General features: G+C 36.0%; 1 protein-coding gene across 12 annotated transcripts in view; it reads right to left on the reverse strand.

Annotated features, from left to right (window-relative positions):
- Window positions 1-202: 202 nt before the first annotated feature.
- Window positions 203-13361, reverse strand: part of SATB1 (SATB homeobox 1) — a 98908-nt gene continuing 85749 nt past the window's right edge. For 5 of the 12 annotated variants that reach the window (XM_037736386.1, XM_017522215.2, XM_017522217.2 and 2 more), the window contains 2 exons: window positions 4555-4758; window positions 203-2253 (listed from right to left, as the gene is read on the reverse strand). In XM_037736386.1, the coding sequence (XP_037592314.1) occupies window positions 1735-2253; window positions 4555-4758 (723 nt within the window). In that variant the 3' untranslated portion in view covers window positions 203-1734. Of the gene's footprint in view, window positions 2254-2297; window positions 3966-4554; window positions 4759-13361 lie in introns of those variants that run through there. The other 7 variants (XM_037736387.1, XM_017522219.2, XM_017522224.2 and 4 more) reach the window with 6 other exon arrangements.

The following is a 13361-nucleotide window of genomic DNA, read 5'->3' on the forward strand; positions in this document are numbered from 1 at the left end:
ACTTGTTAAAAAAAAGAAAAAAAGCTTACTAAGCAGTTTTTATACAGAAGGTCCATTTTCCCCCTACTTATTTTGATACTATTAATGGACTTTAAAAATATTTGTACATTAGCTTAAGGAAAAGTGTTGCTATAATTGAAGTATTGTGAAATAAGCACAGACGAATCCACTCTAAGAACATAACTGCTAGAGACGGGATTTATGTTTTTGTTGGAGAGTCTTTTGACCATCCTATCTCTATTTATTAAGCAAAATGTTAACCAAAACAGGTTATCTTCATTGTGAAATTTCATACCTATTTAAAAATGAGCATGTGTTTGTGATGTAAATTTACAGTGTTTCAAGTAACTTTTCAATTGCTCTTTTCAAAATCAGTTAAATAGCAAGAAAGTATTAACATGCACCTAAATGAGAGGGCCATCCTTTGACTTTTCTTTAAAGTTACTTCACATAAGCAGACAAACCCTACCATGTCATACCATACAAACAATTTTAATTGTGTAGTTACAGTCAATAACCACTCCTAGGCAGAACATTTCTGCGTAAAGAAAATTGTGATACACTTATAAAAACAGCCAGCTGTAACAAAATAGCTGGTGTTTTCATAGCCATAAACTCATAAAAAAGAAATACACCTTTATACAGAAATTTTATACAGATGTAGCTTTAAAATTGATTGTAAACCAAAGGAAGACACATTGCAAACATCAATTATTTTCACATTAATTGCATAATTTTCTAAGGTGATCTATTAGTTTTATTTACCTAAGCTTATTTGCATGATAGTAAAAATTGCATACAACAATAAGAGTGAAGCTTATAGTATGAATTGCTTGGATAACATAGAGCACTTTTTATAGGCAACTGTGTAAAGCACATTTTCTCTATTTAAAACTTTTAAGACACTTTGTTTTACTGCCCATCAAAATACATTTATAAATAGAAAAGAATCAGTATGGTAACAAGAGAAGCAATATTACATTTAACGGAAACTTCCAAAAAATTAATTACAACATGATGCTGCAGGATCTACAAATAAATAATGAGGACTAAATTGTGTTTCACATTTTCTTTTCCTTTTTTTAAAAAAAATCATGTAACAATGAGAATGAAAAAAAATTACAGTGAACTTTTATTTCCAAAATAAAAACAAATTTGAATTACGGCAGTGCCATATAATACAAGGCATTTGTTGGCATATGTCATCTTTAAACTGCATTCCACAGTCTATAGTTCTTTTGTAACATACAATAGAGTAACAAACTCTTTTTTTTTCTTTTTTTTTTTTTTAAATAAGGGGCAAGTTTCCAAAGATCAGTGTGGAGTGCTACAGAAATAATTATAGGAGAGAAAATCATAACCACAGAAGTTATAATGCTTGTTTGAGGCTCCAGAATAATAACTAAAAAAAAAAAAAAAAAAAAAAAAAAAAAAAAAAAAAAATCACTGGTTTCATGCTTACGGGTGCACACTTTGGTGCATCCCGTGAACACAAATTTTAATACCAAACAATCCTTGATGCTTCACCTGGGGCTGCCAAGCAGTTTGTAAAACAGAGTAAAACATTTAGTGCAGTCTGTATTATCCTTTTCCAACTTTTCTGTTTGTGCAAGTTTTTGAAGATTCATTGGCCAAACAATGAACAACAAAGGTTTTCTGAGAGAATACAAGGTGAACTTTTCATTTTGTTAGTAGGTACCAGTGGAATTGTTGAACTAAACGAATACTTTTATCTCAGTCTTTCAAATCAGCATTAATGTCTGTGTTTCCTTCCACTGACAGCTCTTCTTCTAGTTTCACTGAAAAAAGGGTGTTAGTATTTTTATCTTGGACACTCTCTTCCAAATCCTTCAGCAGCTCCTCTTCTTTATATTCTGCCACATCAACCTCTAAACCGGAATTGTCCTTCAGTTTGCCATGGTGCTTGAGATAGTACCGCTGGTTCTGAAAGAACTTGATGATGGTGTACTTGGGAAGGTCAAGCTGAGCGGACAGAGTCTGGATGGCCTCTTCATCAGGGTACAGGCCTACGTCTTGTATGAAACTCTGGAGGATTCCCAGGGCTTCCACTGAAATTTTTGTTCGTGGCCGGGTCTTCTGCCGGTTCTCCTCATCTGACTCTGCTGGAGAGGCCACCGTGGGTTGTCGTGGGGGGAGCCGAGGGCCTGCCTGTGGTTGCTGCTGTGGCTGTGGAGGCTGCGGCGCCTGCTGCTGCTGTTGCTGCTGCTGCTGTTGCTGCTGCTGTTGCTGCAGAGAAACAAGGAGACAATCAGAGCTCTGCTAGCGTGGAGCTCCACACAAAGCCGCCTAGAATCAGGAAACGTGGTCACAAATCCCGCATATAGCTTCTTTGATAGGGACGAAGAATTAGAACAAAAAGGAAGGCCAGCTAAATGGCCCACAGCATTTAGAAAAAAATCAAAAATGATATGAACTAGGAAGGGATGAATTAATATGGCTATGCCCCCCAAATGAATAATATGGGGGGCTACTGCACTTACTTATCAGACATCAGTGGAGGAAGTGAAAACTCAGTGCTCTGAAAATGGGAGCCATAAACTTCACTAGAAGGACACGCATCAAAGGCGAAGACGGCACATCAAATTATGATGTAAATAATTAACAAAGATTTAAAATGAAGATTGAGAGGCTAGGATTTCAAAGACATTTTAGAAAGGTGAGCTACAGAGCAGTAGGGAAAGAAATTCATGTTCTGCTCCGTTTCACTGAATGGCCAGGAAGAACGGAAGATGAGCGTATGCTCTTATTCAATGTTATCTGTCATGAGACCAAAGGATTTTTAAGATTCTCGCATTTGCGATTTTTCTATCAGACAGTTCCAATTTAATACACACACAATTTCTTACCAAATTGCGCTAGGCTGACACTGCAAGTTTTTTTCTTACCTCAAAATAAAGGTTCAATCCCCCATACGACGGCTAGCGAATTGTTTTGTCTATAGTAAACTCAGATGTGATTAGGATTTAAATTTAGTGTATACAGACACTTTTTCATAATTACTATATGTGCTATAATTTCCATACACAATTATACATAAATATGTGACACATGCACATACTGTATACTCGATATCCATAATTCTTACCAGCAAAGCAAATCAACCTGAGTAAGTGGCACAATATTAGAATGCTGATATCGTCTCTACGCATTTCCTTTTATAGCTCTAAGAAGGAATTTTATTAAAAACAATTTACATTTTCAAATGAGTACTTTTTAAAATTACTTAACATACATTTTTCTCTTTTTTGTTTCTGCTAAACAGTAAGTTTTTCAGGCTTTCATGGTTATTTTACTGCTTGAAATCCTAAAGGGAACCTCTCTGTCAACTTGTTTTAATACACACTCGAGAATTTTTTTATCCTGGTAAACAACTCTATTATTGTTTTTAGCTATATATATATATATATACACGCACACACGTGTATCTATATATATTTTTACAGAAATATAAAAAATAATGCAGGTGATTCAACAAAGGTAGAATTTTAGGACTCTGGAAGGCAATGGCATTTTACTTTAAAAGAGAAAGCTAAAATTATCCCCTTTAACAAATATAAGCTCTACAGCTCAAGTTCAATGACAAACGCTTCCTAAGCAATTGGGGCCCTAAGAGCACTATGGACTACCTGATCCCAGAACTCTTCCATCTAAATTCAGAGGAGAGTTCCTTTATGAGATGAATGGTGACAAGTCCCATAGCATGACAAAGCACAAGGCTGCATCTGCTGGCACAGTGGGCTCTGGCCATGGCCATGGTATATCCTTTGAAAATCCTGACCTGGGGAGCAGGTCTTCATTTCACTCCCTCTCTGTGTCCCTTGCTGGCAGAGGTAACTGTGCCCGCTCACCTGAGGAGCAGCACTGAGCCATGGTGCAGGGGTCGGCAGGCCTGGTAAGAAAACGCCTCTAGACTCTCCTTTCCCAAGGGTGCTGGGAGAGGGGCTCTAAAGGAAAGACAAACAGATATGACTCACCCCTAACCTACATTCTGTGAAGTATGGGGAGACAGAGATTAAACACAAGGTGAAGGAAGGGCCAAGGACGATAAAGCAAGATTCCAATTAAGCTTCCCTCCCCTCCTCTTTCTGGACAGAATCCAATGTACAAAATTGTGATTCTACAAACTTCCTTTACAGTAACAGCAGTAGCTCTTTTCCTCGGGGGTACTGTGCTATTAATTAAAAAAATAGGTGGTTTTAAATTGTGATTTTTAAAAAACACACACAAAAAAACTTTAAACTCTCAACACAAAACCCAATACCAACAAAGACACACTTGCCAAACAAGGAGTGTAAAAAGGGGATTCCTGTCGCTTTGGGGGTTGGAAGATGAAGAAAGAGGAACACAATACATATGTTGGAAAAAGTATGTTAATCTTCAGCTTATCCCCCTGAGCAAGAGGGCAGTGTATTGTTATCTCTTGCTAAAAAGCCTATGTTTAGACTGGCAGGAGGAAGAGAAACGCTAATTTTCCTGCTAAGTTTAAAGCTTTATTTACTTATTGCTATATTGAATTGAACAAGGTAAACAAACCTGAATCTGCTCTGCTGGAACATGGATAATGTGGGGCGGCCTGTCGCCATGGTGATGCACTGCGTTGCTCTCCTGTTCGTAAATGGCATCGCGTTCTGGCTGAGGAAGACTGAGGAACCTTCGGATCATGGAGAGGTTCTCCCACAGGGTTCTGTTTTCTGGAGAAGGATCTTCCTTCCAGCGTAACAGCTCACATAACCATCCCTTAGAGACAAGGGCATAATAGGTTAGTTTGTGCCTATGGGGTGGGGAATGGCATTTTCCAATAGGAGCTAAAAAGGAAAAACCTTATGAATTAACTTTTTCATAAGCTCAGAACACACTAATCTGCTTTAAAATTTGTTTTTAACTTGTTAAGAGAGGTTATCTGTGGCTGTCAAGGAGGCAGACTCTGTTTCTAATCAAAGTTCAGATTTGCATCTCAAGGGAGGGACACATTTTTCAGACTCTGAGGGTAAGAGAGCATTTATCACAGATTTTGTAATATATGAAATAGGAGAAAAAGTTGATGTGCTTCAGTCTTGCGCAACTTTCCTGTCTAATGAGTGGCTGGCCATCTGAGGATACTGACGTGCTTAAGGGGCAAGACAGATTTTAGAAATATTTTTTTTTAAAAGGATTTCCTAAGCTTGTAATTTCTGGATTTGAAAGAAAACTGTGTGAATATTTATGTGTGTGTGCATGTATGAAACAGAAAGGACATGTGCAATTGTACCAGCACGAATGTTGTCCAGTATAAGGCATGATGATTACAATGGGCATTAGAATAATTTGCTATGAAACAATTCTTTAAAAAGAGACACTGGGCCTGCAGTGGCTAGTGCATGTAATCCCAGCACTTTGGGAGGCTGAGGTGGGTGGACCACAAGGTCCACCCTGAGAAGATTGAGGCCATCCTGGCCAGCATGATGAAACACCGTTCCTACTAAAAATACAAAAAAAATAGCTGGGTATGGTGGTGCATGCCTGCAATCCCAGCTACTCGGGAGGCTGAGGCAAGAGAATTGCTTGAACCAGGGAGACGAAGGTGGCAGTGAGCCAAGATTGAGTCAAAAAAGAAAAAAGAGACAATGGAGTCTATTTTTCTGCTTACTGCAGTGGGAGCATATGATTTGTCAGGCAAGAATTTAATAAGTTTCTTGGGCTAAGAGAAAAGGAAATGTCCAGTGACTGCCAAAATCTGAACCTCTCTGATGCTTCCAAGGCCCAGTTTTTTACCCTGGGGTTATCTATCAAGAACTGAGTGGGCATCAGAATACATTTTCCAGTCATCTCAAGTCTTCACCTTGGCTGCCATGGTGGACACTAAACAATGGAGCTCAAGGGAAGAGTGAGGGTGTTCGACCCAGGCCCCCACCAAGCAAGGCAGCCTCTGCTGTTCAGTTGCCTGCTATGCCTCTCACCTGCATTCTGTTCTGGAGAAATGTCTTGAAGCCATCTCTACACTTCTTCACTGACCTCCTCACCCTAGATGCCCAGTGACCGGCTGACCCAGTGGCACAAAGTCCCTGGCCCTTTTTCTGAAAATGGACGACTTACTCTACCCTTCAATCTACTCTCTAGAGACAGCCATCCCCATTCTTCTTGCTCCCCCGCCCACCAACCTAGGGCTAGACTTTGCCCAAGACCACATCCTTACTGGACCTCCTGCTCTTCCCTGTCCCTCCTCCTTTCCTCCCAGGGCCCTCACCAAATCATGAGCACCTGACTCCCATCCTAGGCTCTGCTTTTAGGGAACTTGATCTAAGACAAAGACATTTCTTAGAAATTTTAAGCAAATTAGTTGGATGAAAAGGGAAGTACTGTTTTTTTTTATTATGTAATTTTTAGATCTCGTCAAGGAGGGTTTTATTTTTTATGTTATCAGGGGTGAGGTCAGAGGATGGCATGATTTTCCTTCCCTTCTCAAACTGAAACCATTAGAAAGAAAAATTCTTCTTTGACTGCAGTGTATAGTGGAAAGAAACATGGCCTGTTCTCCCCAAAATGGCCTACTTGAAGAAAAGGTAGAAAACTGACATATAATCTTCCCAAGGCCTATCTGTTAACCAGCCCATGGTGACTGCTGCTGTATCTCATTACATCTACTAGTATTCCTATTCAACAGGTCTTTTAATTAAGCAAATATATGCATGGGGATGGTCATGTAATCATGCACTCATTTGATGCCACTGAATGCATAAATCAAGGTTAAGACAGCAGGCAGTAAACTGAAGATTTACCTGAAAGACTGTTAGCTAAATAAAACATAAAAATCACTGTGATTGCAGTGTCACTGAACTTGCTTCTCTTCTAACCATGGCGATTCTATGTTTATTTCCAGAATACTATAATATGACATATTTCAGCTCTATTTATGTGAATACATTAACTACAAAACTGTATGTGAGCATTTGAAGTATCTGAGACCTACTTGCATATGGTGCCCTAGAGATGTTTACTTAGCTCTTACTGGTAAATATTTGCCATCTGAATTAAGCCATGAAAATATACATTTTCCGACAACTAAGCTATTCTTTATACTTTACTTTTACATTTTGTTGCTGTGTAGGTTTTAGATATGTATCTTCCTGTAGGCTTTAATATTAACTATGGGTGAGACTACTTTCCATCTCCTACTTGTCTGCCTCCTTTAGCCATCACAATTGACAGGATCCCTCTACCTGAACACAGAAAATCACACAGTTTTATATACCTTTCAAAAGAAGTTAGAGGTTCATAAAGAAAAGAGCAGATTTTTTTTTAACTTGGCTAGTATTCTACTATTGCAATAAATGCTAAACATTGAACATTTAAGAATTTTTTTTTAAGAAATAAATGCTTGTAACTAAAAATTGCTAAAAGTTAAATTAAGAATGATTCATGTAAGAAAAGCTTCTTGGAGAGAGCTGAAAAACTCCAGTGATTTTTCACATCCTTTAGAAACTTTTTAAAGTAATGCAGAGATCAGTTAGCACTTGGATATATGTGAAAAAACATGTGGATCACAGATGTTCTTTGGAAAAGAAAATCATTAGTTCTTTTAAAATGGCTAATAATGATAGCTAATTCCTAAACAATCACACTCATGCTGGTTTAACAAATATTTCAGAAAAAGAGCCCTGACTCATTCAACAAATATTTTGCTCATATTGTCACTTCTGTGTCTCTATACTTAGGAGATGGATCCTTATTTTTATTAATTGCCCATGACTAACATAACATTTCCAGTAGTCTGCTATTAACCTCTGCCCTTAAATAATACTTCTAATTCCTTATCTAAAAATAATTTGATGAATTATAAGTTGAAGCATGCCTCCGCTAGCCTTTCAAGAAACATGATGATTTAAGAGACTGAAATCAGATGCTTCTTAGAAAAATATTTAACGGTGCAGCTGGGAACTGTTAGCTGTACAAGGGTATTCCAAAAAAATTAAAAGGGGGGGGGTTGCTTCTCTTGATGTGCATCTCTCTTAAAAAATAATGGAAAACAGACATTTTGACACATTAGCTCTTTGTCAGTGTAGAAATAAATTGGCTCATTCCCAATTTATACTGGCAAAAATAAGATAATTTATTCTAATGCTATTTAAATACCTTGGAATATTTTGACTACCTCAAATCCTATTGATTGTTACTCTATTAATAATGACAGTAATCTGATCTATGTTTTTGCAGAAAACAACTAAGAAGCCAAATGCTAATTCTTCAATACCTCTTCCTAGGTCAGTTTTCCACAAGTGTTATTGTTAGAGTAAACAAACAGGAAGAAGATGAATATGTGAAAGTATTTTTAATATCTGACAAAAGTGATTCCCAAAGTATGTACTAGTTTTTAAGTGATAACTGCATTTATGTTTGGGGTGGGGGGAGAGATGAAGAATGAAATCCAGTGCTTTGCTGCAAAAAACAAAAACAAAACATAATTACGTTTTTAAGAGAAGTCTCTGGGACTTGATATACGTAAGGCCATAGGCAGGAATAGAAAACTGCTCTCTAAATTAAATTAGCTCACAACTGTTTTGAACAGTAGAAAAGACAGGGGACTAACAGCCTTAAAATAATGAGACCAATCCATTCTCAGAAAACTAAAATGGTACAAGGAACAACCTCAACTTTAAATGTAGTAAATTTGCCAAGCAACATTACGCTGCATATAAAGAGGGCAAAATATAAACAGTAGCCACATGTAAATAAATTAGTAAAACTTTCAGGATGTTACTACTTTTCAAACTGACAAAGTTTAATTTGACACCTTCTGTTCTAAACCCTTTGTTTCTATTCAAAATCACGCCTTGAGCTGTTGCGATCCATCACAGTGCTCCCCCTATTACTTAAAAAAACTGGCATGGACCCTGAATAAGCTGAAAATGCCATGCAGATGAATTCTGAGATAATATGTTCAAACCTGTTATATACAACACAAATCCTGTAAAGTTATGGATTGTAAACCTACATTTATTGAGAACTAAAAGTCTTAAATCCATCTGCCACAAAGGAAATACTGTTGTGTACTTTATAGTAACCAAGAACCATCTGCAAATGTCTTGCTAACGTAAGCAAGAAAATGGTGCAAAAGATGCTAAACCTAAGATTGCATGAAATAAATAACATTCTTTTTGACTGGTTTTGGTTAGGGATCTATTAAAGAAATGTAAGACTGCGGGGGGGGGGGGAAGGAAAAGAGAAAATGCAGAATAACTGCCAAATCAGTACTGCAAAAAAGCAAAACAAACTCAATGATAACACAATGGCAATTTATTATGGTCCATGAAACACACGACTGTATGCTCATTTTAAAGGAAAAATTAGCAGTTCTAAACTCAATATTCTAATGATGTGCTTTACTGACAGAATCTTGTTGTACCACATTTAAATAAAAATCCTGGCACCTTCATCTCTCAGCTGCTAATTTCCAACCAAACTCAATCTCTGATTTCCACTCCACTCTTTTTAGAATATTTAATTCAAGTCAATTCGCTTCTAACATTTTAACAGATAAGGGGTGCACAATGATTTTAATTGAGTCAAGAAAGTAACCTCCTTTCATAAATGAATTTATTGTACTTTATAAAGCCTCACACGCATAAAAAGAGAACCCCTAACAAGGCCTGTTCTGTGACAAAGCTGGGAGTATGTAACATAACTACTTTTCCAGGAGAAAACAGACTTTGGTATTCTCCGAGAAAAAAAGTCATTTAATGCAATATACATATATGTATATATTATCATTACGTACATATACATTTTAAAACTAAGAGCTATAAAAAGAGAAAGAAAATGACAAATAATTCTTACTGCAACTAAGAAGGAAAAATACAGCTGAAAAAAATAGACTGGTAATTTGAATTCTAAAAAAGTAAAACATTTTATAGTCTGTATTTATCCCCCCTCACCCTCATCTTTTATGTGTTATTTGAAGGAATATTTTGTTCCAATCTCTGGGGTATATAGTATAATATATGATATTAAAAGAAATCAATCTAAATAGGAAAGTATTTGATACAAACATTTTAGTGGAAAGCATGAATTACATTTCAGCAAGTAGTAGGAACAAGGATTAAGTACATAATCCATTAAATAGTACTTCTAACAAAAAATTCAGTATTGTAGACTAAACTACACCAGGCATTTGAATGAGTACATTTTCAACAACAACTAACTATAAAGCTAGCAATTTATCATTCAGCAAATAATTTTCTACTTTTAAAAGAATCTGTAAGTGTTACTTATGCTAATGAAGACAGTTTTTAATCTGCCCACAAACATGCTAATAGAGGGCAATTTTTGTGTGTGTGTGTTTTTTTTTTTTTTTTTTTTTCTTTTATCTGCAAAGCTGTCGGCACTCAAGGGTAATTTCATATCAGTGTTCCACAAGCTGGGGGAAAATGGGTTCTAATTGTCAGAGCTACCAAATCCTTCACCTTTAGCATAAAGGTTTAAAGATATCACAAAAGACGCAAAGTGACTAATAACGTTTTAAACCACCTCTTTTTCTGTCTGAAAAAAAACAACTAAGCCTTACAAAAGTAGGGTTGCAGAAAGGTTCTATTTTCATATGTTCTATGCTTTATATACACTGTGCCTCAAAGGTACTATTTAAACATACTACTTTTGGTTGGGGGGCCAATGCAGAAATATCCAAGACCTAATGGAGATACAATCCCATTTCTAGGTGTGAGGTCTAAATGCTTCACACACCCACTTGCAACCTTTTTTTCATGAAGAATCATAACACTGTGCAGTGAGAAACAAAACAGAGGCAAAGCAATACTGAAAGCATTTTAAATTATTTACTAGGTTAAAAGGGTGAAATGATACTTTAAATACATCAAATTTCATCATCTAGACCATTTTTTGGTGGTAAAGTGGTATTGATCTTTCCAAATGCTTAAAATTAACTATTTTCCAGAAGGTCATTATTTGATTAAAGGCATTAAAGTTGAGGGCAAGAAGCGATGCACTTTTTCTTCTTTCCCATTCAAATCATCATATAATTTAATATAAACCATCCCATCATGTCCTGTAATAAAAACACTTGTCTTAAGATATTGTTCTTTACCTAAGATATTAACCTTTAAATGATATGAAGTTTTTTAGAAGAAAAACCTTTGCTAAAGCAGATTATTCTATAACATTATGAGAGGCCCCCACCATTAACATTAATAAAGATACATGTTCTCCTCTATGGAATTAGTAGGAAATGCATTAATCTTTCTCCCCATCTTAATAACATCTACTTTGTGTAAAGTGAAAAGAACCTCAGCTGGCAGTCTACGTAACTTTTCTTGCTAAGTTAACATTGGTCTTATTAAAGAAAACATGGAAAATAAATTTGAACAGAGACATACCAGTAAATGCATTTTCCATTCTAAAAGTAGCACATTACATCCACTTGATTCAAAGATGGGTTTTAAAAAAGAAAGGCATATGTGTGTGCATGTATGTATCCCCCAATATTTTTATTTTTCAAAGTGTGGTTTCTGATATTTGCTGAAAGAAAAAAAAATTATAATAATCCTTCTAAATGTTACTATTTTTAACTTCTAAACTGTTACTGTTTTTAAATTCTCTCTAGATGTTCCAGTTTATTTAAGAGACTCAATATCTGAGCCAAAAAATTTGTGTGTTCCAATACTGGGGCAATAATAGGACATAAAATGGCTATCAAGAAATTTTTTGCTTGAGTGAATTTTTGCCACTTAGTCATTAAGAAGTTAAACAGCTCTAGCAGAGTTTCTAAAGGTTACGCATAAAGAAAATTATTAGCATAAAGAAATAATGTTTATACAACCTGGAGAAAATTTTCTATTAAAATTTAGTGAATTTCGAAGGAATACGTGCAGTCACTGGTAACTGGTAAATGATCTTCTTCAATTTTGTTTAAAATTTAATCAGATAAAAAAGTGCAAATCAATTTTTTTAATGGTTTTATGTTTACCTCTTTTATACTTTTTGAAAGCCACTAACTTTAGGGCACACATGGATTTGGTGGTTTCTCCTAGGATACAAATCATTTGGTCCTTAACCAGATTATCAGATAACAAACTGGCCAGAGTAGATACAAATGGTTCTGACTTAAATAGGTTGTTGAGCAAAGAGATCTCACATTTTAAAGACTATTTTCAGAGGGGGAATTTGAGAAGGGGTTAAAAACAAACAAACAGGAATGAAGATAAAAGTATAAAATTCTAGACAACCCATTAAACCAGTTAGCAAAAAGATGAGCTCTTGATGGAAATAGAGATTTTCCCAAAAAAGGTCTGAATTTATTTTTAAAACATTAGATTTGGAAAATATCTAATTTGAAAGTTTAATTTTCATATATACGTCAATCCTGCTTTCAGGGTAGTTTAGTCAAAGCTGAAACAAAACAAATAAAATTCTGGCTTATATATCTGATACTTGAATAAGGACTCTGAAAAAAATTTTCTCATTTTTTTCCCCTCAGCCTAAGATATATTTTTCACATTACATAAATTTCAGTGATATGATCTGGCTCCTATTTAACATTTATGCACTTTCTCTTCAAAGGTTAAGTTTTAATTTTCTCCTCATTCTTCATAGCTGGTGTCATTTAAAAAAAACAGAAAACTCAACACTCCCAAGGTTCGTGCTGTAACATTTTCATCAATTTTAGTCTCTCCATCATTAAGAACCATTTACTCTTTCCATTCTGCCACTATTGACTTGTCAGAACTGAGGCACCTCTTCCTTGAATTACTCTCTTAAACAACATTCTTTTTTAATTACTTCCACTGGGCAATTATTCTGATTTCTGAACAAAAAAGCTTTAAAGTAATCATTCCTCTTCCTTTCTTGAGTTAGGAAAAAAGTACGTCAATGATGATCAGAGTTTTGATGACGAATAGGTTCTCTATTCGTCATACAGTGTGATCATACAGAATTGATGTGATTCCTATAAAAAGCACATTAACCTAATGTTTAATTTCGCCTATGAAATTTATTGACAGGTGAAGAAACAGGTTTCATTAAGCTTTCTTGAATCCTCTTAACCATCTTTGTGATATCCTTGTAAATAGGATCCCAGAATGAGAATAATTATATTAGTCTTCTACTTTAAAACTGCACATAGCCGGGCGCGGTGGCTCAAGCCTGTAATCCCAGCACTTTGGCAGGCCGAGGCGGGTGGATCACAAGGTCAAGAGATCGAGACCAACCTGGTCAACAAGGTGAAACCCCGTCTCTACTAAAAATACAAAAATTAGCTGGGCATGATGGTGCATGCCTGTAGTCCCAGCTACTCGGGAGGCTGAGGCCGGAGAATTGCTTGAACCCAGGAGGCGGAGGTTGCGGTGAGCCGAGAT

Source organism: Cebus imitator, unplaced genomic scaffold, assembly GCF_001604975.1.
Source record: "Cebus imitator isolate Cc_AM_T3 unplaced genomic scaffold, Cebus_imitator-1.0 Scaffold24, whole genome shotgun sequence".
Classification (NCBI taxonomy): Eukaryota; Metazoa; Chordata; class Mammalia; order Primates; family Cebidae; genus Cebus; species Cebus imitator.